Source organism: Prionailurus bengalensis, chromosome B4 (assembly GCF_016509475.1).
Source record: "Prionailurus bengalensis isolate Pbe53 chromosome B4, Fcat_Pben_1.1_paternal_pri, whole genome shotgun sequence".
NCBI classification, from domain to species: domain Eukaryota; kingdom Metazoa; phylum Chordata; class Mammalia; order Carnivora; family Felidae; genus Prionailurus; species Prionailurus bengalensis.
Genome location: NC_057358.1, coordinates 44154392 through 44182057, shown reverse-complemented (window position 1 = coordinate 44182057; position 27666 = coordinate 44154392). Strand labels below are relative to the sequence as shown.

The 27666-nt window shown below is 41.0% G+C and overlaps 1 protein-coding gene across 2 annotated transcripts; it reads left to right on the top strand.

Annotated features, from left to right (window-relative positions):
• On the top strand, positions 1 to 27666 carry CLEC1A (C-type lectin domain family 1 member A). 2 transcript variants are annotated; one of them, XM_043564764.1, is made up of 7 exons: positions 1 to 303; positions 13098 to 13196; positions 14536 to 14712; positions 19063 to 19214; positions 21905 to 22023; positions 23102 to 23299; positions 27632 to 27666. In XM_043564764.1, the coding sequence occupies exons 1-6, from the start codon at positions 189 to 191 to the stop codon at positions 23250 to 23252; spliced, it is 813 nt and encodes a 270-aa protein (XP_043420699.1). In that variant the 5' UTR covers positions 1 to 188; the 3' UTR covers positions 23253 to 23299; positions 27632 to 27666. The 2 variants fall into 2 exon arrangements, with proteins under 2 accessions (XP_043420699.1, XP_043420697.1); XM_043564762.1 differs by lacking the exon at positions 27632 to 27666 and having other exon boundaries at positions 2 to 303; positions 23102 to 25063.

The window sequence follows — 27666 nt, the reverse complement described above, 5'->3', positions numbered from 1 at the left end:
CAAGTTCCCAGGAGAGGGGCTGGGCCTCTCCAGGCAGGAACTGGAGCCAGAGGCTTCCCCTGCTACTCGCTGGGATAGAAGAACATCAGGAATGACTTTCAGTGCAGTAGTTCCTGTGGTGCTCGCAGAAGCCACGCGGCTTGGGTGCAATCAAACTGCGGCCCAGCCTCATCCCTGCAGGAATCCAGATGCAGGCCAAGTACAGCAGCACAAGGGACATGCTGGATGACGATGGGGACACCGTCGTGAGTGTGCATTCTCGAGCCTCGTCTCCAAGCCAGCGGCCAGAGGCTGGACGCAAAGGTACTCTGCCTCCCGGAGTGCAAATTGGCAAGACCCTTGGGCGATGCATGGGATGAGCTCTCTCTCTGGGGAATGTGCCACATGAGGGAAAGAGAAAGCGTTTCCACGATTGAGAATTACCTGTCACTGTGCACTTTCCACAACTTGCGTGCCTCGTATATGAACGTCTGAAAAACTAAGCTCAGTACGATCGAAGATGTTTATTTTTCTAAGATTCTATCGTGAGCACAGTGGTTTGCAGTTAAGGGTGTATTGTGTTTACCAAGTAGGTATAAGTATACAAAGGTGAGATTGTATGTAGAATTGAAGCAACATTCCTTCTCTTTCCCGGCTTCCCATGAAGGCCCAATCCAATGCTGTTCTATTTACCATCTGCGATCCGATCTGGGAATTCGCTGGTTTGGGACTCGTGGCTTTAGAAGGAGTTTTCCCAGCAGACACGGCAACCTGGGTATTTTGTCATAATTCTGCATCTTGAAGTTGTGAGGCCTCGGGAGAGTCATGTCAACAGCAGGTGTTGGTTTTTATCATCTGTGAGATGAGGTGGGATTAAAGTAAATGCTTTCTAAGGTCCCCTTAGCTTAATTCGGTGATTCGATGATCTAAATAGCGGCCTCAGATACAATAACATCCCATTCCGTTCCCTTTTGTTCTACTTACTACCAGACTATTACTGAGATGGTTGAAGTGAATTATAAAAATATTTAATCTTAGTTACATTTCTACCTTAGTTAAGTTTCTACCTTATGCTTCTATTTCCAATAACTCACTTTCTGACATAGCAATAAAAAGATTTTTTTTTCAGTCCATAGAATTCATATACAGAGAGAAGGATCTTAGATCCTGGGCAACTCAGTCAATGTAAGGCGAAATGTGACGAGTTCTAGTGGAAAGACCTCACAGCGTAACACAGAAACAGGTTCTTTTTTTGTTTTTTGTTTTAATATTTACTTATAGGAGACAGAGGGACAGAGTGCAAGCAGGGGAGGGGCAGAGAGAGAGGGAGAGAGATACAGGATCTGAAGCAGACTCCAGGCTCCAAGCTGTCAACACAGAGCCCGATGTGGGGCTCGAACCCACAAAGCGGCAGGATCATGACCTGGGCCGAAGTGGGACGCTTAACCGACGGAGCCACCTGGGCGCCCCAGAGCCAGGTTCCAATATCAGCTGTGCTGCTTACAGACTGGGGTATTGGACAAGTCACTTAAGTATTCTGGGGCCTCAATTCCTTCATTTATAAAATGTTAGCGACAGTAAACACGTATCCAGTGAGCGTTGTGTGCCTCAAAGTATTTTAAGCACTTGTGTATATGAAACTTCTATTTTATAGAGTGGCTGGGGTTTAAGGTTGAGAAGTTATGTAAAGTCCTTGGCATACCACAGACATACCTGTGTGTTTCTTTTCAGTATGCCATTCCCTGAGAATTCCTAAGTGTTCTGTTTAACATTTTTGTGTTAGTCTGCATCAGAGAGATTCTTTTTTTTTTTTTTTTAATTTTTGAGACAGAGAGAGACAGAGCATGAACGGGGAGGGTCAGAGAGAGAGGGAGGCACAGAATCTGAAACAGGCTTCAGGCTCTGAGCTGTCAGCACAGAGCCCGACGCGGGGCTCGAACTCACGGACGGCGAGATCATGACCTGAGCCGAAGTCGGTCGCCCAACCGACTGAGCCATCCAGGCGCCCCTGCATCAGAGAGATTCTTAATCAGTGACGGGATCGTAGTATGTCCTTCTCTTTTGGCCACACTCAGGTTTTCTTCACTTCTATAAATCTGGACACATACTTTTTCACCGTTCCCTTCCACTTCTCCTTTATCAAATAACTTTGAGGTTTTCTTCCTTTCCTCTATTAAACCTTTCCACTCAGTTTCTGTTCATTGAGCGATCACCACCTGAGACTCACTAATGTGACTTTATCTTATTCTTTGCTTTCTACTACACTATCTACTAAGTTGTAAGAAGATACTGGGGACTTCTAGCCTCCTTGATGTGAAGCAAAGTGACAACTTTGGGATGTCAGTTTCTGTAGCCACCGATTATGAGCCGCATGATCCGATATGTTTTCCTCCAACAAATCCTGTGAAGAATCAGCTTTCACGGCTGTGGTTTTAAGTGGCTTGTGTATAACTTCAGTTTTCATCTTTAACTAGAGCCAGGAACTCACAAAGATTAGTGATCAGCATAATCAGGAACAGGGTGTACAAATAAATTCTGCCGAGCTAGGGGGTGGAGAGGTAGGTGGGGCAGAATAAAACACTTAGTGAAACATCTGGCAACCTTTCCCTTAGAAGGGGAAACTGAAACCGTAGGAGTAAAGGTTACAAAGAAGTGTCTTGAAGGCAAACCTCTGAAAATAGTTATCTTGCCCTTCATGTATGATACTTCGTTTTTACCTTGTGCTGATGCAAATATTTAAAGGGATGTCACTGTTGAAGTTGAATTACTTCTTAGGAAAATGATCTGATATAATTTTACTATTAAAAATAACAGAGCAAAGGAAAGGCATGTGGGTGGCTCAGTTGGTTAAACATCCGACTTCGGCTCAGGTCATGATCTCGCGGCTTGTGAATTCGAACCTGCGTTGGGCTCTGTGCTGACAGCTCAGAGCCTGGAGCCTGCTTTGGATTCTGTGACTCCCTCTCTCTCTGCCCCTCTCCAGCTCATGCTCTGTTTCTCTTTCTCTCAAAAACAAACAAACATTAAAAAAAAGGAGAAGAAGGAGGAGGAGGAGGAGGAGGAGAAGGGGAAAAATACCAGAGCAAAACTCACTCCGGGAATATTTTGGCAATGCAGAAGATTTAAGTTCTTATGATTGGAAAATTAATTTTTTTTTCTCTAAAATCAATAAAAATAAATTATGTCCACTCATTTATTTCCTCGATGTTCATTTTTTCAGTAGAAAAGTTATGTTCATCTTAAAAAATGCTAAACGATTCATAAGATAAAAAGGAAAAGTGAAAGACAATGTCCTCATACCTTCTTTCTAAAAACTTATGTTCAAGGTTACGTTATGCCAGGCATATTGCAAGGTATGCCAAATACGATATTGCAAAGTAATAGCAAATATAATATGATCCCTGTTTATGAGGAAACTTAAAGTTTTGCGTCTTCTTCAATTTCTATCATAAGCTTTCTATAGTTTTCAGTATACAGATCTTTTACCTCTTTGGTTAGGTTTATTCCTAGGTATTTTATGGTCTTTGATGCAATTGTGAAGGATGCAATAATGCTGACTTGAAGGAGAACATGCACCTCAATATTTATAGCAACTCTATCAACCACTATCAACCAATTTGTTGATATTGGCTATCGACCAAAAGCCAAATTATGAAAAGATCCCAAATGTCCATCACCTGTTGAATGGATAAAGAAGCTGTGGTTTATATACAGAATGGAATACTACTTGGCAACAAAAAAGAATGAAGTCTTGCCATTTGCAACGACATGGATGGAACTGAAGGGTATTACATTAGGCAAAATAAATCACTCAGAGAAAGACAGAGGTATTTCACTCGGAGGTGGAATGTGAGAAAGCCAACAGATGAACATAGGGGAAGGGGAGGACGAATAAGATAAAAGAGAGAGGGAGGCACACCATAAGGCACTCTTTAAACACAGAGAACAAACTGAGGATTGCTGGAGGGGAGACAGGTGGGAGGATGGGCTAAATGGGTGATGGGCATTAAGGAGGGCACTTGTTGGGATGAGCACTGGGTGTCATATATGAGAGATGAATCACTGGGTTCAGTTCCTGAAGCCAAGACTGAGCTGTATGTTAACTAACTTGAGGAAAGAAAGAAGGAAAGAAAGAAAAAAGAAAGAAAGAAAGAAAGAAAGAAAGAGGAAGGAAGGAAGGAAGGAAGGAAGAAAGTTCCACATCATATGAAAACAAAGCTGGAGGGTTTAAGGGGTTAGGGGCATGATAGGCAGACAGACACATGACAGAAAAGCCACGGAGGGCATAAGTAACTTTGTGTTTTCAGAGATCTATAAGCACTGCGTTCTGGCTGCCGGGTAGAGTTGGAGAGAGGGGAAGCTGACAAGAGCTAGTATGGGAAGGTTAAAAGGGCTTATTATGTCATATTGAGGTATTTTCATTCCAATTCAGTACAATAGGCTCACAGAAGGATTTAAACAGGGAGTAACGTAATCAGTTTTGTGTTTTTAGAAAACCATCTAGGCTGCAAAGAGGTAGATGCATTGCAGGAGTACGAAACTGCACGAGCTAATACCTAGGTAGTTAGCATTAGCTAAGTGTGAGATTAGAAGAACCTAAACCGAAGTAGTGTGAGAATGAGAAGGGGGAATCAGACGCTGAGGAGATAGAGTTTAAAGAGTTGGTGACTGGTTACAAGTGGAAAGACAAGGAAAGAAAGAGCACAGGTTGATTAGGTTCCACCAATGTTCTGTAGATGGTGTTGCCAACAATTGGGGTAGAAACTCCGGGCAGTTGGAGTTGCCCAGACACTTGGATGTGTTGCAAGTGGGTTGCAAGTAAGGATTTTGAGCTACATATGTATGTGAGAATTGTTGACATCTTGGTTAGAATTAAACTTTCTGAGGATGAGCAAGGTCACTGAGAAGGAGAATGGAAAATGAAAAGACAAAAAAATCCGAAGGAATAGAGCTCCGAGGAGAGAATCAGGGGCAGGATGGATGAGACGTTCCAATAAAAGCTACTGATAATGAATGGTAAACAGTGGCAGAGGTGGACCAGGAGAGAGAGAGACATTAAGGAAGCCAAAAAACATAACTTCAAGAGAAATGGAAAAGTCAATGGTGAATTTTAAAAATAATAAATAATAGGGGCTCCTGGGTGGCTCAGTGGTTGAGCGACCAACTTTGGCTCAGGTCATGACCTCATGGTTTGTGAGTTCGAGCCCCGCGTGGGGCTCTGTGCTGATGGCTTGGAGCCTGGAGCCTGCTTCGGATTCTGTGTACCCCTCTCTCTCTGCCCCTCCCCCACTCATGCTCTTTCTGTCTCTCTCTGTGTCTCAGAAATAAATAAACACGAAAAAAAATTTTTAAATAATAAATATTGCAGAAAATGCAAGCAAAAGGAAGGTTAAAACAATTTATTGTTTTAGCAATAAGAAGAAAAATAGATTATTGGTAATTTTTAATACCAGGACTTTGGAAGGAACCTAGTTAAATAGGAAAATAAACAATTTGTCATTTTCCTTTTTAAATATTTCTCTCTTTTTGAGGAGTTAGCTGTAAAGAGAAAAGATCAAGTGTCAGATCTGAGGTATTATGAGTTTGCGCAAGTGTATCTGAAAATTATTTATTATTATTATTTTTTTTCTTTTAATTTTTTTTTCAACGTTTATTTATTTTTGGGACAGAGAGAGACAGAGCATGAACGGGGGAGGGGCAGAGAGAGAGGGAGACACAGAATCGGAAACAGGCTCCAGGCTCTGAGCCATCAGCCCAGAGCCTGACGTGGGGCTCGAACTCACAGACTTCGAGATCGTGACCTGGCTGAAGTCGGACGCTTAACCGACTGCGCCACCCAGGCGCCCTGATTATTATTATTTTTAAGAGTCCAGTGAGGCATTTTATTTGCATGAACGTATTCCATCCCTAGAAGAAGAATCCCAGCATTTTCCCTCCTGTGTGTTTTCATCATGCTTCCTCTGATAGGCCAACGTTCAAACAGAAGACTATAAACCTATCAAAAGAACCTGAAGACATATTAGGGTTTAAGAAAAAAACATAAAACACTTTAATGATACATTTATGTTCTATTTTACTGCTGCTTACGTTCATTACAATATTCTCAAATTTTTCTAGCTTTTTAGCTTCCCTTCCTCAACTAAAGCGTCACTTACGTGCCATGGCATAAATCACATCTCACTGATCCAACAAATCTTTAAGGCATACCTATTTAACATCAAGCAAGATGGTAGGCAGGGAAGGCTATGATTATTATTATTTAAGCGAAGTCTCGTCGACCCAAAATGTTTCATCGGTTTCAGCTGTGCAACTTAGTGATTTGACAAGTTCACGCTCTGCTCCCCACAAGTGTAGCTGCCATCCATCGCACACGATGCTGTTGCAATCGCCCTGACTGTGTTTCCCATGCTGTCCCTTCCGTTCCTTGACTTAGTCATTCCATAACTAGACGCCTGTACCTCCCACTCTCTTTCACTCATTTTGTCCACCCTGTCACCTGCCTCCCGTCTGGCAACCGTTTGTTTTCCGTACATTGATGAGGATTTTTAGGTGCTTGGAGCCGATTTTTAGGTGCTTGGAGAAGTGGAAGGAGTAATGGGAATCAATTACAAGAAAATGGCAGGTAACGCTGTTGAGGATGTGTAGAAGGCCACAAGAGCAGACAGGGATGAACAAGTTCCTGACTGTGTTTACTCATGTGAATATCCTTGAACGAGGTGACGTTTGCTCTTGGCAGAGCAAGACGGGCACTAGTAGTGAGGAAGACGTGGGCAGGGACAAAAGCAGAAAGGTAAGAGCTAGCCTGGGGCAGTGTATTAGTGGGTAAAATTAAGAAAGGCAAGAAGAACTCAGAGGGAAAAGGTGAAGTATTACTTTTGGATGGGAATTTAGATCAGGATAAGATCATTGGGGGAATCACCCGCAGAGTCAAACGCAATGACAAGGTAGATTAATGGGCTGAGACGTAGTCTTCAAAGAAAAGGGGCATATGAGGAGGGACTTGGCAGATGAAGCTAAAACGTTGGATGGGATCCTGCTACGCAGGGTCTTTTATACCAAGAAGACTTGTTTTTCCTTTAGGAAAAACTTAAACTTATATTTGGTGGCAGAGTGGAGAAGGTATGATTTAAGGTGGCTATTTCTAAGGTGTTTCACAATACAGAAGTGAAAAGTAGTAAGCGGTAAAACACTAGAGTCTTTCCATAATTCCATACGGAACTGCCATATAAGGACAAATATTGATGTGGGATCTGTTGGGAGGCTAGGAAAATGATTTAAAAATTGCAGCCAAATTTCATTTGCTCCTTCACTTACTGGCTGTGCAAACTTAAGCAAATTAAGCAACTCCTAGATACTGCAGTTTTTTGGTTTTTTTTTAAAAATTTTTTTTTTTCAACGTTTATTTATTTTTGGGACAGAGAGAGACAGAGCATGAACGGGGGAGGGGCAGAGAGAGAGGGAGACACAGAATCGGAAACAGGCTCCAGGCTCTGAGCCATCAGCCCAGAGCCTGACGCGGGGCTCGAACTCACGGACCACGAGATCGTGACCTGGCTGAAGTCGGATGCTTAACCGACTGCGCTACCCAGGCGCCCCATAGATACTGCAGTTTTTAAAAATCCAAAGGAAGGTTAAAAATAGTGCCCTCTTGGGTTGTTTTTGGACGAGTCAAATGAAATATGACCACATAATACACTCAGTAGTTGTCATTATCAAAAGCTGTGTGTCCTTGGGTAAGGGGACTCGCCCCTCTAGGACTCAGTGACCTGCCTGTAACATGGGGATCATGAGGAGTATCTACTCACAAGGGGTTGTAAGATACGAGATAATGCATAAGGCATTTATCTTAGTAACTCAAGGAGTGTTAGCAATCTTTATGAGTAGCGATGTTATTTTGAATTGCGTTTCATAAGTGAAACTTCTTAAGATATAAAATTGACTCACCCAATTTTTACTCAAAAACATATGTGTAATCGACTTTCTAATTGCAGTGAGTTAAAAACTCAATGATATTCTGCAAATAGGTTATACATTTTTAGATGCATATTCTTTTGAAATGATAGGAAGAATAACATCCATTTACTTTTAGAGAGAATGAAAATATTAAATAGGATTTGAAATAAAATCGTAAGATAATGAAAATCTGCGTTTTCATGAACACTGAAAAATATTCTCAACTCACGGCCCCTCAAATATTCTCCCAGAGGAGATTTATTCTGTGCCCTATGGGAGGAGTAAGGAAACAAAAAGGAGTTGCTAAAAAGACAACATTGGAAATTTGAAAGTCAGATATCTAAGCGGCAATATCTCATGATTAAAAAACGTTAAAAGTAATTTCTGAAAGATGATGCACCTTGCCACGGGTCTAATTTGCCTCCATTCTGTCTGTGAGTCCTGGTAAAGGAGAAGTCTACAAAGTGTGCTATTAAGCATGATAATGTAATCCTGTCTCTGGCCCTAGTTTGCCATGTGGCTTTGTGCACATTATTTAGATTCTCTGTGTCTTTTCCAGCTTTTAGTATGCTTTCTCTTTCAGAGGCATACTAAAAAACTACATCTGGTAATACAGGTGTCATTTCTTTTAAATTTTTTTCAACGTTTTTTATTTATTTTTGGGACAGAGAGAGACAGAGCATGAACGGGGGAGGGGCAGAGAGAGAGGGAGACACAGAATCGGAAACAGGCTCCGGGCTCCGAGCCATCAGCCCAGAGCCTGGCTCGGGGCTCGAACTCACGGACCGCAAGATCGTGACCTGGTTGAAGTCGGACGCCTAACCGACTGCGCCACCCAGGCGCCCCCAGGTGTCATTTCTTATAGGCCCTGGGAATGGAGCCTTTCTTTCAAGGGAAACTCCCCCTTTCTGACGCCTGATGAAGAAAGAGTAACTAACGGGTCAAGGATGCCAACTCTCTCCATCTACGTTTCTTATAATTACAAAGGAATTTGCCTTCCAAACTTGACCTCAGCACTGTAGCCTTTTATGATATAGTTATAGTAAAAAGATACAGGAAAGGGGTGTTTTTTTTCCTCTATATATCTCATTATTCCTAAGGATGTTTATACCATTCCTTGCCCTGTCCACACCTTTTTCTAAACATGCCTCAGGGGACAGCACAGGGGTTCTCTTCCAAAAAATAGAACCACGATAAAGCCAAGCCAAACTGAAGCACCTCCCAGGCAGTTTTGTTTTTGGGTTTTTTTTTCTTATTTCAGGGTGGAGGTGGCCCCTAGAGACAGACCTCATTTTATGATCAAGACACTTGGAATAAAACTCAGGAATATTAAACTTAGAAAAATAGAGGGAAATATAACATCAAAAAAAAAAAAAAAAGAAAGAAAGAAAAAAAAAAGAAGTGAAACTTTCAACTCCAAGGGCTTTCCATTATGGAAGCCCGGTTTCCTGGGAAATGAGCACACCTCCGGCAGAAACTCCCTAGGGTTGTGTTTTTCTGAGTCTTGAGATAAACAGGAAGAGATTGTGAATACTGAGAGAGGGAGGCAGGGAGAGAGAGGGAAGGAGGGAGGAAGGAAGAAAAGGAGGGAGAGAGAGGAGAGTCAGAGTAGAAAAATTTCCAAATGACCAGGGAAAGATGATTCTTTAGAAGGGAATTTTTATAACTTTGTTCCTTAGCAAAAGATATAGACTCCTGCTTTTGTCTTCTGTCCTAGAGACAATCTTAGGAAAGGTGATGTATTTATTCTTTACATGGATATAATTATTATTAGATAATATTCTAATATGTTAAGTCCATGCCCTCGCTTTACAGGAAAGGTTTAAGATTCTTCTTTTTTATTCTTTCAGTAGAAGATCAACACCTCTCTTGGGCCCCGATATTATACAAGGAAGAGCAGGTTTCTTAAGGGATAGTTTGGTTGATTTCTATAGTTTTTCTTTCTGTTTACCTTCTTATTATTTATAATTTGGACCAGGGAAATATTAGTCATAAAAAAGGAACAGCATTTAAGAAATAGTTTATGCCTTTCAGAGTGTATTAATATAAATAGGTTTCAGCAGGAGTAGATAGGTATATGACAGATATTTATATATAATCTGCACCTTCCTTCCTTCCTTCCTTCCTTCCTTCCTTCCTTCCACATTAATTGAGCTGATTTCACCTGATGTTCTAGGTGCTAGAACTGATGTTTTTCTAGTGACTAAATAGACAATAATCTTCTTCAAAAAGGAGCTTACTTTCTATTGGGGTAAGACAGATATAAACCGACAGAAACGAGTAAGATATATAATATATTTGATAGTATTAAGATATATAGAGAAAAATAAAGCCATCATGGTGGTGAGTGCACATATGGGCTAGTACCTCTGGAATCCAGAAATCTCCACCTATTTAAGGTTTTTTTTGGCCATAAGGAACTTTAAAAAGACTTAGGGTTTGGAGAGGATGTTGAGCATCAGCTCTATTCTGGCTTCTGATCTCGTTCTGATCTTGATTTGAGATACTCTTAAGTCAATGCCTTGACAGTCCAACAATTTCCAGGAAAATTTAGACCAAATCACATAGGCCAGTTAATCAAAGGAAATGGGGAAGAAAGCACATCTCTCCAATATCTGTTCGTGATTCAGAATCTCACACAAGTCAGTGAATAGAAACCAGTGTGGCTAGAAGATGAATTTAGCTGAGTCCACCTTCTGCTGTCAGAAATATGGCTGAAAACGCAATCGATTTTTAAAAATCAACAATGTTTAGGGTGCCTGGGTGGCTCAATCGACTAAGCGTCTGACTCTTGATTTTGGCTTAGGTCATGATCTCCCTGTTGGTGAGTGTAAGCCCCCCCTCAGGCTCTGTGCTGACCTTGCAGAGCCTGCTTGGGATTATCTCTCTCTCTCTCTCTCTCTCTCTCTCTCTCTCTGCCACTCCCCTGCTTACACTCCGTCTCTCTCAAAATAAATACCTAAACTTAAAAAAGAAATGAACTCCTGGACCTCTTCCAAGAGTGCATCATGTAAATGGAAAGTTGAGGAGCAGGGAGTAGCCTGCCAATTAATTATGCAGGAGCAGAGGCGGAGCTAACACAGGTTAACACAAAGGACAAGTTTGTTTCAAGGTTAAACAGAGGCCACTGTGTGTAGAATCTTTGAATGAGGGGAGAGTAGTTCAGAAAAGAATGAAAGAACTAGGTAGGGTCCGGAAGAACAAGACTCTTGCAGAATTTTATTTTAAGTGCAAGAAAGCTATAGGAAGCTTTTAGGTGGGGAAATAATATAATCCGATTTTTTTTTTAATTTTTAATTCTTTTTTTCTTAACGTTTATTTATTTTTGAGACAGAGAGAGACAGAGAATGAACTGGGGAGGGTCAGAGAGAGAGGGAGACACAGAATCTGAAACAGGCTCCAGGCTCTGAGCTGTCAGCTGTCTGAGCCCCGACGCGGGGCTGGAACCCACGAACCGGGAGATCATGACCTGAGCCGAAGTCGGAGGCTTAACCGACTGAGCCACCCAGGAGCCCCTAATTTTTTTTAAAAGAGCAATCTGAGTCTTCATGAAAAGTAATTTGGATTTTTTTCTAAATGTAATGCAATCCAGTGGAAGTTTTCATGGAGGTGATTGTTAGTAGAAAATAAGATTCACAGTTTAAAATATATCAATTCCAATGTCAAAAAAATTATATATCTTATTTTGAGAGAGAGAGAGAGACAGAGAGACAGATATAGAGAGAGAGAATCCTAAGCAGGCTCCGTCCTGTTAGTGCAGAGCCTGAAGCAGGGCTCACATTAGGACCTGAGCAGAAATCAAGAGTCAGATGCTTGACTGGATGAGCCACCCAGCGCCCCACACATTCGCTATTTCTACACCATCATTACTACTTATCATTCCCCACTTGGAAATAAGGTGTAACACAAATCTCTGTACCTAGAATACATGACATGGAGGACTGTGTCAAAGAGGAGATGAATTCAGATGTCTTCAACCTTTTTGTTTCAGGACCTGACCTAACATTCCCGATGAAGGGAAACACAGTTTCAAGGAAGCGTCAGCGTTTTATTGAGGGTTTTGCTCTTTCTTTATTTTATTTATTTATTTTTTTAATTTTTTTTCAACGTTTATTTATTTTTGGGACAGAGAGAGACAGAGCATGAACGGGGGAGGGGCAGAGAGAGAGGGAGACACAGAATCGGAAACAGGCTCCAGGCTCCGAGCCATCAGCCCAGAGCCTGACGGGGGGCTCGAACTCCCGGACCGCGAGATCGTGACCTGGCTGAAGTCGGACGCTTAACCGACTGCGCCACCCAGGCGCCCCTCTTTGTTCATTTTAATCACGATGCTAGATGCCACACGTTCGGGGGTGGGGGCAGCGACTTCCTTGTAGGATACCACACAGGTCATTCCGATCCAGAGCTAGCCTCAGCAGGTGACGGGTTCCCTGTGGACTCAGTAGCTCCTCTGCGATTACCACAAAGCACGACTGTGGGGGTGCAGCATTTATTATTTAACTGTTCTAAATTGAGATAGCTTAGATTCATCCTTGAGCCCCTGATGATCACGTTTCTTGACGGTCCATTTTGACAGGGATACAAATGAAGTGAACCAACACAATCCTTACAGGAAAGGGGCTTTCAACAAAGAAATCCCCGAAAGCAAACAGTAAAATGATCACTTCTCATTAGTCATACGCAATTTGCTTTTCAGAAGAAACACGATGCGGAACGTGGGGGGGGGGGGGGGGCGATGCGTCGCGCAGTAACAGCACGCTAATTTCACCTCTCCTCTGCTGGTATGAACAACAGTTCCTCGCTGAGGCAGTTCCATGTCTTTCATAACTCGGATTTTGGCAAAAAGAAGGTTACACAAACCAGCTTATAAAGATACTGGCAATGCGTTGCTCGATGCAGCGCAAAGTAGAACGGGGGGGGGGGGGGGGGGGGAGGACGGCGGAACTCAGTGGGGCCCGTGAAGGATTCCCGCTGTGTAAGTGAGGCTTGGCAGTGAGCCTTTTAACCGCATTCCTGAGGATGGAGGGCATGTTATCTAGCCCCTGGTTACTGTTTTCCTGCAGAAGGGGTTCCTTCCCAGAACCAGCTCTTCTCACTTGCCCGCTGGTGGCAGAGATCCCGAGGAACAAAAAGCGAAATCCTGCCTTTTCCTTTGTTCCCTGCAGGGCACCGGCCTCCCTCTTCAGTTTGGCGACCAGTGGCCCTGACCCTGCTGACGCTGTGTTTGGTGCTGCTGCTTGGCCTGTTGGCCCTGGGGCTTGCGTGTAAGTCTGCGCTCTGACTTGGGGGGAGGGTCTTGGTTCTAAGGGTTGTCTGGGATGAGAAATACTTTTATGATTTTTTTTTTTTTTACTTTAATTCTAACCCTAACCCTAACCCCATGGGTACTTCAGTGTACCTTATTCTAAAGCACCCATGTAAATGATGAGTAGTGAAAGAAGCATTAAGATGCAGCAATCGCTTGCCAGCTAGACTTTTACATTCCGTGTGAGATGGAGCAGGGTTTTGTCCGTTTCCATGCCGATATTTAAAATCAGCAATTTTTAATGCATGCATGATTTAACCCTCTTTTATCCTACAAAAGAGTAGAGGCAGTGGTTTTTGCTCTTAGTATGCATGACTCAGCAGGCTAATACAGAGGGAAGAGATTTCATTGATGTCTACCCCCTCAATATAAGGACAGACTAGGTCCTTAATGACCACAGTATTTTTCAGAAAGCCCAGGAAGTTATAGAATCATTTTGCAAAATCTTGTGAAAACCAAACAAGGAAACATGCGTGTGGAAAAGTCTTGAAATTTCAAACCAGGAAGGACAAGTTCAAAAACTAAAAAAGCGAAGTGGGGGATTTTGCTTCATGAGATTGAGACCCTATAGTAAATGTTTTCCTGAGCTGTTGAAGAAGGTGGTTCAAGGCATCGTAAGTTTTTAAAATTAAAAAAAATATATATTTCTCTTTCTACCATGGCCTCCAAAGTTTTAATTCATTTTGATATAATTTGTTTCATGACCGCCATGACTTTTAAGGATATGAAGCAACTTTCATGATTCATGAAGGACTTTTCTACTTAGATTTAGAAATCTGAAATCTGGAGTTTAAGCCTAAGGGTTGGTTGAAATTTTCTAGACAAGAGATATTAAGGATGTTGCTTGTTCTCACTGAGCCCAGTGGGAATCCATAAAACTATGGAAATGATAATAGGACCACTTTAATGACTGAATGAGATAACAATATATGCTGATTGTCCATAGTCAACATACTAATCATTAGATGAGTGGATTTGTGGTTTCAGGTTAAGCAGAGCTATAAGCGTAGGCACAAAATATTTACTGAGTAGTGAATATGGGTGAAGATTTTAGCCCTGAAGTTAGAAACCGTTATTATGATTCTACATTGTCAGGTCAAAAGACGGAGTTTGAGAAATTAAACTGCTTGAGACAATGCAATTTATTGTGTACTGCAGTTCAAACTTGAATGCACGCGATACGAAAGCTCAAAGCATGAGATCTTCAACAGCACAATGTTTTTTCTTCCCCGTATGTAAAAAGGGGAAGTAGAAATGAAGAAACCAGCTGTCCAGTCTGACTTGGTAACTCGGGTTAGTTTTCCAGTTCTACCAGCTTTCCAACACTCAGCAAGACAGCATTTCTAACAAGGAAGAAAGATTGGCGAATCTCTCCCGACAGCTGCAGTCTCTCCAGACAAAGAACAGGAAGCTTGCAGAAATTCTGCAGCGCGTGGCTGAAAAACTGTGTCGTGAGCTCTATAACAAAACTGGAGGTGAGTCCTGTTCACTAAGCTCCCTCCGCCCTCAGGATATCTGTCATGGTAGAGCTGACTTTCCCATCCGTGTACCTGGGAGTCACGTAATATTCAGTTTGTTGTCTGGCAAACATAATAAAGAATTTGGGCGCCTCCCATCCCCAGTTACTGGATCATTTAGTTCAGGCACCTCTGTGTTATAATATTAAAAAGATTCTTCAAATTCAGACATTTAAAAAAATTTTTTTTAATGTTTATTTATTTTTGAGACAGAGAGAGACAGAGCATGAACAGGGGAGGGGCAGAGAGAGAGAGGGAGACACAGAATCTGAAACGGGCTCCAGGCTCCAAGCTGTCAGCACAGAGCCCAACGCGGGGCTCGAACTCACGGACTGTGAGATCATGACCTGAGCCGAAGTCGGACGCTTAACTGACCGAGCCACCCAGGTGCCCCTCAAATTCAGACATTTTAAACAACAAAAACAATTAACGTTGAATAACCAAGATAACAGTGCACGTAAATAAAATACAGAGTTATTTCTTAATTTACCTTGGCACATAAAGAGCTGAGAGTAGTATACATTTCGTAATGAGTTTATAAATCTTTTCTCACTGAGAAGTTAATGAGCTCGTAACTATTGTTCTCCCATTTTAAGAACCACACTGGCATCAGGTTAAAAATGCTGATAAACGGTATGGGGGCACCTGGGTGGCTCAGTCGGTTAAGCGTCCGACTTCGGCTCAGGTCATGATCTCATGGTTTGTGAGTTCGAGCCCCGCGTCGGGCTCTGTGCTGACGGCTCGGAGCCTGGAGCCCGCTTCAGATTCTGTGTCTCCCCTTCTCTCTGCCCCTCCCATGCTCATGCTCTGTCTTTCTCTGTCTCTCAATAATAAATAAACAGTAAAAAAATTTTAAAAAATGCTGATAGGCTGAGTCAAATCACAGTCATTTAAACCCACTCTGCCTTGCCTGGGTACCAGAAATCTGCATTGTGGTAATGATGACAATGCCAGTGATAGATGAGCCACGCTTTGATGACCACAAGACCGGAAGCCTCATCTCATTCCCAGGCCTTTTTCTCCTGTCTTTTTTGGGTTTCATCATGCTTAACTCTATTCCAGTTAGTCTTCTCTTCTGTTCTGCTCATTGTGTGAGCACAGGAAGCAACCCATATTTCGAGTCTACTTTTTATTTTTCTTTCAGGGACTTTAAATTGGGTTGAAGTCTTCCTCCTCCATACGGGTATCACTTCCCACGCTAACCAGACAGCCAGACTGCGTGGTTAGCCAGTAAATGGCACCCACGTGCATGCTTCCATTTCTCCAGGTGACTCTTTTCCGCATGACTCATGGCCTCACTGGTCACGATTTTCTTTCTTTTGTTTTTCTTTGTTAACTTTCCTGAGGAATAGTTGACAAATGTAGTCGTATGTATTTGAAGTAGATAACGTTACGGTTCGAGGTACACATACATTATGCAATCATACTCAAAGTCAAGATGATCAATGCATCTAACCACCTCATAGAGTCTTGTTTTTTTCTTCTTGTGCTTCCGACAACCCGCTGTATGTTGTCTTCTATGGTGGGCACTGTGCCTTCGAAAGGTAATCCAAGTTTCTCTGAAACCGGTGGTCTCTGGGATTTACAGCTAGCTGTATAAAAACAAACAGAAAGCTGGTTATGCAAGTAAACCATGCCTCCCTTAAATATAAAATCTACACGCCATCTGTTAACGATATCCCTTATTGCCATGAAAATGTCCATATAGCTTTGGTTTGATGTTCGTTCTCAGTTTTATTCTGATGCTCTCCATTCCTTTCCCATTATCCATCCATCCATCCATCCACTCTCTCATTCAGCTAAGATTTATTGAGCACTGACTGATGCATGCCATGCAACGTATACACAGATTTCTGCCCTCATAGACCTCTTGCTCTATTGGGGTGGTGGTAATAAATAGACTTAAAAACATAAAATAAGATGATCAACTTGTCCTAGTGTGCTGGAAACTTTTCCAGCTTTAGTATTGAAAGTCCCACATTTTGGGAAAGCTCAGGTTTCAGGCACACAGGAAAGGGTTGGTCAAACTAAACATAATCTATAAGAAGGTAATCAATCCTATGGAAAATAAAGTAGATAAGGCATGAGGCATCAGGGATTTAGGGATGGTGGGTTGCTAATTAAAGTAGGGAGACCCTGAATTCCTAATTAAGGTGAGGGTATCGGAGCAAAGATTTGAAGAGTTGGGGGAGTTAGCCATGTAGATAATATGGGGAAAGCACCAGCCAAGGAGGTTCTGGAAAGAACCGGAACAGGAAGTGCAGGAGCCCTCAAGTGAATACAACTGCCTGTTCAGGGAATGATAAGGAGCCTGTGTGCCCAGGGCAGAGTGAGGGAGCGGAGAACTAATAGGAGATGTGGTAGTGATTATTTATGGCGTTAGGTGACATGGTAAGGGATTTGGCTTCTATTTTGGGCAAAATAAGGATCCATTGCAGCATCTCCGGCCAAGGAAATATATATCTGACATGAGTTTTAAAGGCTAACTCTGCAAATATGTTGAAAATAGACTGGAAGAAGGAAGAGTGAAAACAGAGAAATGACATCAGAAATGGCTTTTGCAATCACCCAGGAGAGCGATGATGGTTCCTCAAACTAGGATGTTATTAGTGGAGATGAATGAAGGATGGAATAAAATGGGAGGTGAGAGAAATAAAGGAGTCCAGGATACCTCCAGAGATTTTGGACAATGCGATTAGGGGAGACGTGATCAAGTGAGATGGGGCAGAATTCTGTAGTTATGAGGGGGAAGGTTAGAAACCAAAAGAACACTGTTTTGGGCCTGTTGAATTTGAAGTATCATATGGATATCCAAGTGGAGAGCTGAGTAAGTAGTTTGCTATAAAGTCTGGGCCAGAAATATCAACTAACTTACGAAAAATCTCCCAAATTATTTATTTATTTAAAACTTTGTTTTACCTTAAGAAATATTTCAAATATACACACACACAAAAATGCGAACAATAACATCATACCCATTAGCGTATTGACCATTTACATTGTAACATGTTAACATTTTGACACTGGGTTGTTTTTAAAATAGATATATTTTTATGGAATGATTGAGTTCCCATACCTCCGTAAGGGTTGTGGTTACAAATATCTGTTCTCAAAAGCCCAAGGCCATGTACCCTCACCAGTGTTGAAACCATGGCTTTCAGGGAGTAGTTCTTACACTTATAACCTCTACCCACATAGTCCTTCTCACCCTTGACCTGTGCACTTACCTTTTCCGACTGTGGGGCCCATCTTAATTTCTGACATGTGGAGATTTACCCTTTGAATTCATACTTTGCTTAGTACTTATGCTTTTTTTTTTTCTTAAATTTTGTTGACTTTTTTTAGAATGAGAAAAGAGTCCATATCTTATTGGTATATATTGCATTTAAAAAAAAAAGCCTTTGGGTGCCTGGTTGGCTCAGTCGGTTACACATTGGACTCTTGATTTCAGCTCCGGTCATGATCTCATGGTCATGATCTCATGGTCATGATCTCATGGTCATGAGCTGAGCCCCCTGTGGGGCTCTGTGCAGGGCATGGAACCCGACTGGATTTGTCTCCCTCCCTCTGCCCCTTTCCTGCTTGAACACGTGCATATGCACATGCTCTCTCTCTATAAAAAAAAAAAAAATTTTTTTTACAATTATTCAAGAGAATTTTGAGGAAGAAAAGTATGGAAGCTTCAGTTGTTTCTTAAACACCATGCATAATTAAAAGCTCTTTATGAAACTGAATATTCTCTGTTACATATGGCAAGAAGCAATTCCAATCATTCATTGCTAGGTTCCAAACTCCATGAAAGCAGGTAGTGTCTGTTTTCATTTTTTTTTTTTTTTTTTAGTTTTTTTTTAAACGTTTATTTATTTTTGAGAGCGAGAGAGGGAGACGGAGAGAGAGACAGAGAGAGCACAAGCAGGGGAGGGGCAGAGAGAGAGGGAGACAGAATCGGAGGCAGGCTCCAGGCTCTGAGCTGTCAGCACGGAGCCCAACGCGGGGCTTGAACTCACGGCCCCCGGGAGATCATGACCTGAGGCGAAGTTGGATGCTTAAGAGACTGAGCCACCCCAGCACCCCTGTTTCAATTTTCACTGGATATTTTCAAATTCCACCGTATATTCAGTACCAGTAACAACTCGTGGCACATAGAGGGTGTTCGGTAAACATTTGTAGTTATCATCACCCGGGCAACTAAATAAGAGAAAGGGCATCAATTCTCTCTTGAGTCATCACGTACTATATAACTTCAGGGAAGGAAAGAAGGTAGACCTGGATAGAAAAATAACGTATCAAAATTGGTTTCTTTCCAAGAACACAGATGCAGCCCTTGTCCGGAAAAATGGAAATGGCATGGGGACAAATGCTACCGATTCTGTAGAGACAGCAAGAGTTGGCAAGGCTGTGAATATTTCTGCATTGCAGAGAACGCCACCATGCTGAAGATAAACACGCAGGAAGTGCTGGTAAGATCCTGAGGCTTAGTCGGTGCGTGAATTGTTCGTAAAAGGAGGTCTTTCAAAGCGCCGTGTAAGAAGAATCTAAGGAGTCAGTGCTCACAGAGTCTCACACTTACTGCCATCAAGGCCTAAGTCTTACTCCTGTTGTGTCGAGTGATTCCCTGGGTTATGGAAGAAGGCATTTTCTGTTCTCCACAGAAACCCATGCCTTAGAACCACGAGAGGAGGCGCTTCAAAATCTCCACCAGTCAGGAATCAAATTAAAACCTGTTTTCGTGCCTCACCTCCTTGGATGTGGGCGGGAAGGGCACAATATGGAGGCAGTGTCAGAAAGATGAAAATAGTCCTTCCTGTCCTTCTGTTATAAAGGGACAAGGCCTTTCATTAAAAATGTTTCATTAGGTAAATCATTACTAGAGTTTGCAGATAAATATCTTGCTTTCCAGAAGTTTATAACCTAACATAGACTGGTCAAGGCAAATATGAAAGTGAAATTATAAATTGACATATATTAAGTATATGCGGTTAAAATAAACTCTAAAAATCACGTAATTGTCGCCACCTTAAAAAAATATTTATCGTTGCCTTCGGATTTAGTCCCTCAAGCAGTGTGGCCGTTATGTATTTATCATTGTTTTAGCGGAGGTCTCGGCCCAGAGTAAGTAGTTTATCCACAAAGGATTATTTAATTGAAATAAAAGGCCACCTCACTATGCAAACTCTTAACATCCCTCTGGTTACATCCGAATTCCTACCTACTTTCTGAAATCTGTGATGAATAGAACTCTGCACTGTCTCTTATCCACTAAAATAATATTTGTATCCTTTCTTGACAGCTCAATTTAAGCAGAAAGGGAGGTAAATTTATTTGACTAAGACAATGTGTCCTACCATAAGCCCATCTAATTTTTCTTATTCTCTTTGTTTCCCCCACCTCTCGTACATACTGAGGACTCAGGTATATAATTGAACTGCGTTATATATAATGGTAGGGAATATCGTGAAAGTTATACAGTGATTTTCTCTCATGCTTCATATCCTTGTATATATTTAAATCATTTCCATGTGATTTATATTCAGAACTTTTAATTTGAGGGATCTACCCTTCAGTTGGAAGTATTTCAACTACACTTCTTTCGATAGGCCTACTCGATGACTATTACTTAGTGATAGTTTCACATACACTGCCAATAATCTTTTCTTGAACAAACATGTGCCATTAACTAACTGAAGGGTTGAAGACATAAAAAATGTATGTGTCCTTAAGGAACTCACAATATGGTGGAAAAGAAGGACATAAAAATGGATAATTATCACAAATTTATATAATTTCTATGCTATCAAGAGTGAGACTAGATAGAAGGAAGTGAATAACTTAAAAACATTTCAGTATAGGGGAGCCTGGGTGGCTCAGTTGGTTGAGCGTCTGACTTCGGCTCAGGTCATGATCTTGCGGTTTGTGAGTTCAAGCCCCACATTGGGCTCTGTGCTGACAGCTCGGAGCCTGGAGCCTGCTTCAGATTCTGTCTCCCTCTCTGCCCCTTCCCATGCTCATGCTCTGTCTCTCTCTGTTTCTCAATAATAAATGTTAAAAAAATAAAAAATTTTCAATATAGATATTAGGGAAGAAATTATATATATGAGTATATATGTATATATAAATACTATACAAAAATATAAATAGACACACACATATGAAAAATTTCTCTGCCCTTCCTTGTCTGAGACATAAATCATCCTTCCAAATTTTCTCTTACATCTTTTTGCATTAAATTATATTCATTAGTCTTTTCTCCTTCTGGGTCAGTCCCTGTATAAAGGTTATTTTTCCCATGTTTACACTTGTCCTTCCATATTCTTCCATTTCCCAGAATTACTCCAATCTCTTTGTAAATCTGCCTCTCATTTTTTTTTTTAATTTTTTTTTTGTCAATGTTTATTTTTATTTTTGGGACAGTGAGAGACAGAGCATGAACGGGGGAGGGGCAGAGAGAGAGGGAGGCACAGAATCGGAAACAGGCTCCAGGCTCTGAGCCATCAGCCCAGAGCCCGACGTGGGGCTGGAACTCACGGACCGCGAGATGGTGACCTGGCTGAAGTCGGACGCTTAACCGACTGCGCCACCCAGGCGCCCCTGCCTCTCATTTTTTTATATAAAACTTAGTATTTGTGACTTGCAAATAATGGGTCATTTATAAATCTTGGTTGATGCGATTCATGGTTTCAGAATATCAGTATACATTCCATAATTATTAAGACAAGATCAATTCGGGGTGCCTGGGTGGCGCAGTCGGTTAAGCGTCCGACTTCAGCCAGGTCACCATCTCCCGGTCCGGGAGTTCGAGCCCCGCATCAGGCTCTGGGCTGACGGCTCAGAGCCTGGAGCCTGTTTCCGATTCTGTGTCTCCCTCTCTCTCTGCCCCTCCCCCGTTCATGTTCTGTCTCTCTCTGTCCCAAAAAATAAATAAACGTTGAAAAAAAAAATTAAAAAAAAAAAAAAAAAGACAAGATCAATTCTTTAACTTGGCCAAATTGACCTCCCCGCAGACACTTTTTCTCTCAAGGGCACTATCACCTATGTGGGGCAGGACTCATGTGTTGTTCTTGTTTAAAAGTGTTGGCTGGCCCTACACATCTCTGTGTGTATAGGGTGTAACATCTCTAAAGCTAAAGATTTTCTTGTGTGCCTTTCACAGGAGTTTGCCATGCCTCAGAGCTACTCTGAGTTTTTCTACTCTTATTGGACAGGGCTATCCCGCAATGGCAGCAGACAGGCGTGGCTATGGACGGATGGAACCCCGTATTCCTCTGAACTGTAAGCCTTCAGACCATTTTGTGGGCAACGCATTCAATAGAGAGGGTTTGCTTGCGTCACAGGGTCCAACAATTGGGTTCAATCAGCGTTAGTCGAACATCTGCTTTGCACTGGGTGCGGAGTTTGTAAGAGGATGGACCAAGACGTTCAAAAATAAAACATAGTGCTTGCTTTTCAATGGCTTATAAACCAGTGAAGGAGACCTACAAACTGTTAGTGAAACAGGGGGGGCAGTTCCCCGTCTGGATGCTTTCAGAGTGTTTATCTCAGGGCCTGAAGTCCCTTGGAGTTATCAATACCCGGAGACAATATAAGACCTCAGATTTCTTGGCTTCCTGGGTAGTGTAATAGGGAGCGCATCTTTATTTACTTATCTATTTATCTACCTATTTATTTATTTAATTTTATATTTCATTTAAGTAAATTAATTAATTTTTTTAATATGAAATTTATTGTCAAATGGGTTTCTATGCAACACCCAGGGGAGCACATCTTTAAAAGTACAGTTTCTGAGACTAGATTTGCTGACGTTATAAGAGGAATATTATCAAAAATTACTTTTACTTATGTGAGCACTTAGATAGGATTGTCGTGGTATCTTTTGAAACAGGTAAATGTAATACCTGTCCCCAAATATATTACAGTTTAAAGCCACGTTCGGACAGATACCTTTCTTCTCTCTATATCGTACAGGATATCTTCTCCCAGGAGGTAGGACGTAATCAGTGTAATCATTTTTTTTTTTAATTTTACAGTTAATTAAACTGAGTCGCAGATGATTTCTCAGATGGTGGTAAAATCATATGATAAATTTGATGGATTGTAGCATGCATCCTAGTTTTAATTAGAAACAGCTTTTGTTGCTTTAGATGAATGGATGCTTCCAAGAATGAGTATGGAAATTGAGGGGCTGAAAGTAAGAGCTTGGTGACCCCGTCTTCGCAGTAAATTCATTCTGCGTGTCTATTCTACAGTTTTGTCAAGCGAAGGATACTCCCTATGTACTCTCTGGGTATTTAACATTTCACTTTAGAAGTAAACTATGATTCAATTAACTTTTTTTTTTTCTTTCTTCAAGGTTTGAGATTATAATAGATTTCACCAGCCTAAGAAGCAGGGACTGTGTGACCATCCTCAATGGGAAGGCTTTCTCAAAGGACTGCAAAGAGTTGAGGCGGTGTGCATGTGAAAGAAGGGCTGCAGCAGTGAAGCTTGAGAGCCTCCATTAGCCTCTCTGAGCCATTACGTGGAGGTGATGGACTCTTCCGCCATAAAGGTGATGTCAAGCTCCCTTCAGGGAAATTGAAGATCAGAACAAAAGTCAATTTCTTTATGGGCACCTGTAATAATTTGGTTTCAGTTCCTTTTTTTCTCCCATTGGAGCCATGTTTGTACAACAAAGCAGCAAAATGATTTGAGCCAAGCAAGGTCATTGCAAAGGATATTCGAGACGTTGGAAAATGGGAAAAAAGGAGGAAAGGCAGTTTCTCTGACAGGTCCAAGAAGCACTTTCCTGTTTCCTGCTCAAGATCGCCAGCATTTCTGAGCTTGGGTTCACGCAAATGTTTATGAGTCACAAAGAAGTCCTATCTGCATACCACCCACCAGTCGCAGACTTTCGTAAAGTTGTAATCGACCTTCTTGACCTAGAGATGCTTTCCAGCGTTCTTCCTTCTCATCATCTAATATCATCTGCCTTTTTCCATGTCTTCCTTAATATTTGGAGAAGTGAGAAACTTACTGAAGTAGAGGAAATAAAGGCGTGTAACATTCTTTACTCCAAAGGTCAAGTAGACCATGAGAAATTAGAAGTCATTTTCTATACAACGTTCTTAAATACGGAACTAATTCTTTCTGTTTCTGTTTGCTTCAGTCCGTACTTTTCCCTTCCTACTCTCTCAATAAAGCCCCCATCTGCCATGTCTAGGGCTTGCTTCCCACTGGGATAACTCTCTTTATTAGAATCTTAACTTCTTATGAACATACCTCCCCCTGTTCACTTAAGACTCCAACAATTATCTCCTTTCCTGAGGAATTTCTTCCAAGAAAGAAATATTCTCAGCTCAGTTTTGTATCCCAGTTACTGCCCCGATCCTCCCTTCAGAGAGATTGAAGACCAGAGCAAATGTCAGTCTCTTTATGTGAATCTAATCATGTGAGTCTTTAATCAGTTCCGATTTTCTTCCATTTGATCCATGCTTATGCCTTTCAGGTACTGAAGATTTAATAATAATAAATGTAAATAATGTGAAATGTATGTGATTTGAGAATAGATTTGTGATTTGGGGAAATTTTCAGCGTGGAGATGTTCTTCAAACTATGATAGCAACCTGTGTTTTGGTTGTTTGTGCCTTACAGAGAGTTTGTAGGGACTGTACAAGAGTACTGATTATTTGATCACTGGAAGAAGATAAGTCTTTGAGAGGCACACTGATTTCAAGAAGGTGATTTTCGCACTTTCCTGAGATGAAATCTTTTGAGGCAAGCTGGTCATCAACACATGGCTAAAGATAAGTCAGGGAAATTTTAATAGGTTGAGTTATCCAGTCAGGTCCTGGAAAGGGGAAGAGAGACTGTGACATTTGCACACATCACTGGTTTGTTGTGTAAGCATTCCTTTCTCAGGAAGCCAATATGCACAATCATAACAAGGGTCATGGTAAATAACACCATCACAACCACTGACTGTTGGTTTATGGAAAAATCAATTTTAAGGGTTTAATGCTAGAAAGGATCATCTATTATAAATCTTTATTTGTCAGCAGTGGAAACTGGGGTGTTTTAGTTTTATTTTCAGTAAGCATCTATCTCATGGTAAAATGATATTAAGTTAGCAATCATGATAAAGAGAATATGTCTGTATTCATTTTCACAAGACTGCATTACTTAGCAATCACTACTTGTGGATTTCTTACTTAGGAGTTAATTTTCTTTTCAATTTTCTGTCGATTCGTCAGGAAATGTCTTCAGCGTTGAACAAATTTTGTCTTGATTTATTGTGTTGTGCAAAAATAAATGCACTTGTGGCCATAAAATGAGATGTTTTAGATCCCCTATACTGATTCATTATTGGGCAAATCACTTTACCTCATGAAGTTTATTTCATTAAGTATGAAGTGGAAATGTTTGTAATTTTCTCGTGGTGCTGTTGTTAGCTGAACTGGGGTAAATATGAAATTAGTTTTACAATCTAAATTGCAATATGAAATGTAAACGACATTAACAACACGTAAAAACAGGATTTAGTGTTTTCTTTTAAAGTTTATTTATCTATTTTGACAGGGACACTGTGAGCGGGAGTGATGCAGAGAGAGAGGAAGAGAGAGGATCCCAAGCAGGCTTTGTGCTCTCAGCAGGGCTGGATCCCATGAACCATGAGATCATGAGCTGAGCAGAAATCTGGAGTCGGATCTCAACTAACTGAGCCATCCAGGCACCCCTATTTTTTTTTTTTTACATAAGGGACCACAAAAAAGCATAAGCAACCCTTTTTGGATATCTGTATTCTTTAGTAAATTATCGAGAGGCACTTACATTAGGAAGATGTGGATATTACCAAATGTTTTTTATGATGAGTGCAGATATTTAATGAATGCGATTAATAAAATAGGCACATAACAAGAAATGTGGTTTAGTACTTTAGTTAAGCAATTAAGTGTTATTTAAGTTTTGTGACCACGGGAAGAAAATGTGGTTAATATGAGAAAGTCAAATTATTTTGTGGACTAAGTTGTAAAACAGGGACATGGGACACATCGTTTTGACCCCTGGCATCCTACATGACTGCAGTCTAGTTCAGGGTTGAATGACAAGTGTCTCTTTAAATGCCATTACTTTAAAGAGACTAGCTGCCTGGAAAGTGGGTGTTGAAAAGTGTTCTCCCTTCAAATCTGCAACCTAAGGGAAAGTGTCACTTTAGATAGTGAAGAGGGAAAAAATAGCATTTATTTGACATTCTTGCTATTCTTAACCCTATTTCTCTCCATATTTGCCCTCGGTCCCATCATCTGTATCACAAAACTTGCGACACTGATCACAATATGAGCAGATATTTCAAAAGAACAGAAATATAGTAGGGCACAACATTTTCTCCCCATTTTAAAAAATATTTAAGAATAGGAAAGAGGGGCTCTTGGGTGGCTTAGTTGGTTAAGCATCAGACTCTCGATTTCAGCTCAGGTCACTATCTCATGGTTCATGAGATCGAGCCCCGCATCGGGCTTCCCTCTGAGAGTGGAGCCTGTTTGGAGTCCTCTTTCTCTCTTTTTCTCAAAAAAAAAAAAAAAAAAGAAAAAGAAAAGAAAAAGAGAAAGAATAGGAAATAATCATGACGTGAACTTGGACATGTGATTTGCTAAGACATGTTTCCATGGATAATCAGAAAAAGCAGCACCGCGTGAATTAATTTTTGGCTCGTGAAAACTTTTTCTCTTCCAGGCTTTTGTGTGGTTAGTTCATTCTGAAGAAATTTCAGGAAAAGTCAAACGAGGAACATAGCCTTTCCTGGTAGATCTGAGTTCCCTAGGGTACACAATGAGTTATTTCTTTTCCTGAGGATATTGAACCGCTTTTAAAACTTATCAACAGGAAACAGATCATGAGCCCTGTAATAGCAGGAAGAGTGAGAAGTGTAAGGGGACCTTTTACATTGGAGACATAAGCGCTTATGAAATAAGGAGAAGACTAGTAGATTGCCTTGGGTTTGGCCTTAATATTTGTTATTTATTTAGTTATTTATTTTGAATACGAAATTTATCGTCACACTGGTTTCCCCGCGACACCCAGTGTTCATCCCAACAGGTGCCCTCCTCAATCAACTACTTTGTAAAGGGATTCTTGTCATTTTCGCAGAATGCAAAAGCCATCATGATTTTATTTACAGTGTACATAACTTTTTTACAAGGTGCGTTGTATGAATAAGTTTTTAGGATCTGGTAATATTATTATTCTATCAACATTACTATTCTCATGTTTTCCTTTTTATACGCTTAATGTACTTTAACCATAGCTTGTAACAAAGCTTCTTTACACTTATAGGACAGGGTTTTATGTTTCCTTTCCTCTTTTTTCTTAAAGCTAACTTGGATTTCAATGAGATGGATGAAAGATATCCAATTGAGTATTGGTGAGACCAACATATAAAACTCGTTATCTCTGTGCCAAGGCCCAATCCCTTACCAGTGCCTGGAAAAAGACCTTGATATTCTGGGCCAAAAGCAATCTGCAAGAAAAAAAAAAATTTCCACCCGTAATATCTATGTGTAAAGCAGTATTGCCACTGAGGAAATTTGTAGGGTCCTATGCCAGCTGCACTGTAGATAAGATTCTGGCTTGTAAATTATGCATCACATATTGATGGAATGACATCAGCTGAAGGAAGTTTGCCTTTGGCTTCATTGTACTTTTTCTTAACAGAGTTATTAAATGCTTCCTATCCTTTCTGTAAACATAGTTCCATGACAATACTCTGAAGAATCTTGAGACAGTCAAATTGTTATTGTTTCTCGTTTATTCCAGGTTATTATATTCAACCGCCAGCTGTCAGCTGTGAAAACCAAACACAGGACTCAACTTATACTGTGTTTTCTGTGCTATTTTCCTTTTCCAGGTTCAGCAGAAAATTAGAGAAAAATGCCTGTTATT

Excerpts from the sequence above, each read along its gene's own strand:
- CLEC1A (XM_043564764.1), top strand. The coding sequence starts at position 189 with ATGCAGGCCAAGTACAGCAGCACAAGGGACATGCTGGATGACGATGGG. Across the intron at positions 19,215-21,904 it reads TAAACACGCAGGAAGTGCTG|GAGTTTGCCATGCCTCAGAG; the intron begins GTAAGATCCTGA and ends TGCCTTTCACAG. Across the intron at positions 22,024-23,101 it reads ACCCCGTATTCCTCTGAACT|GTTTGAGATTATAATAGATT; the intron begins GTAAGCCTTCAG and ends TCTTTCTTCAAG.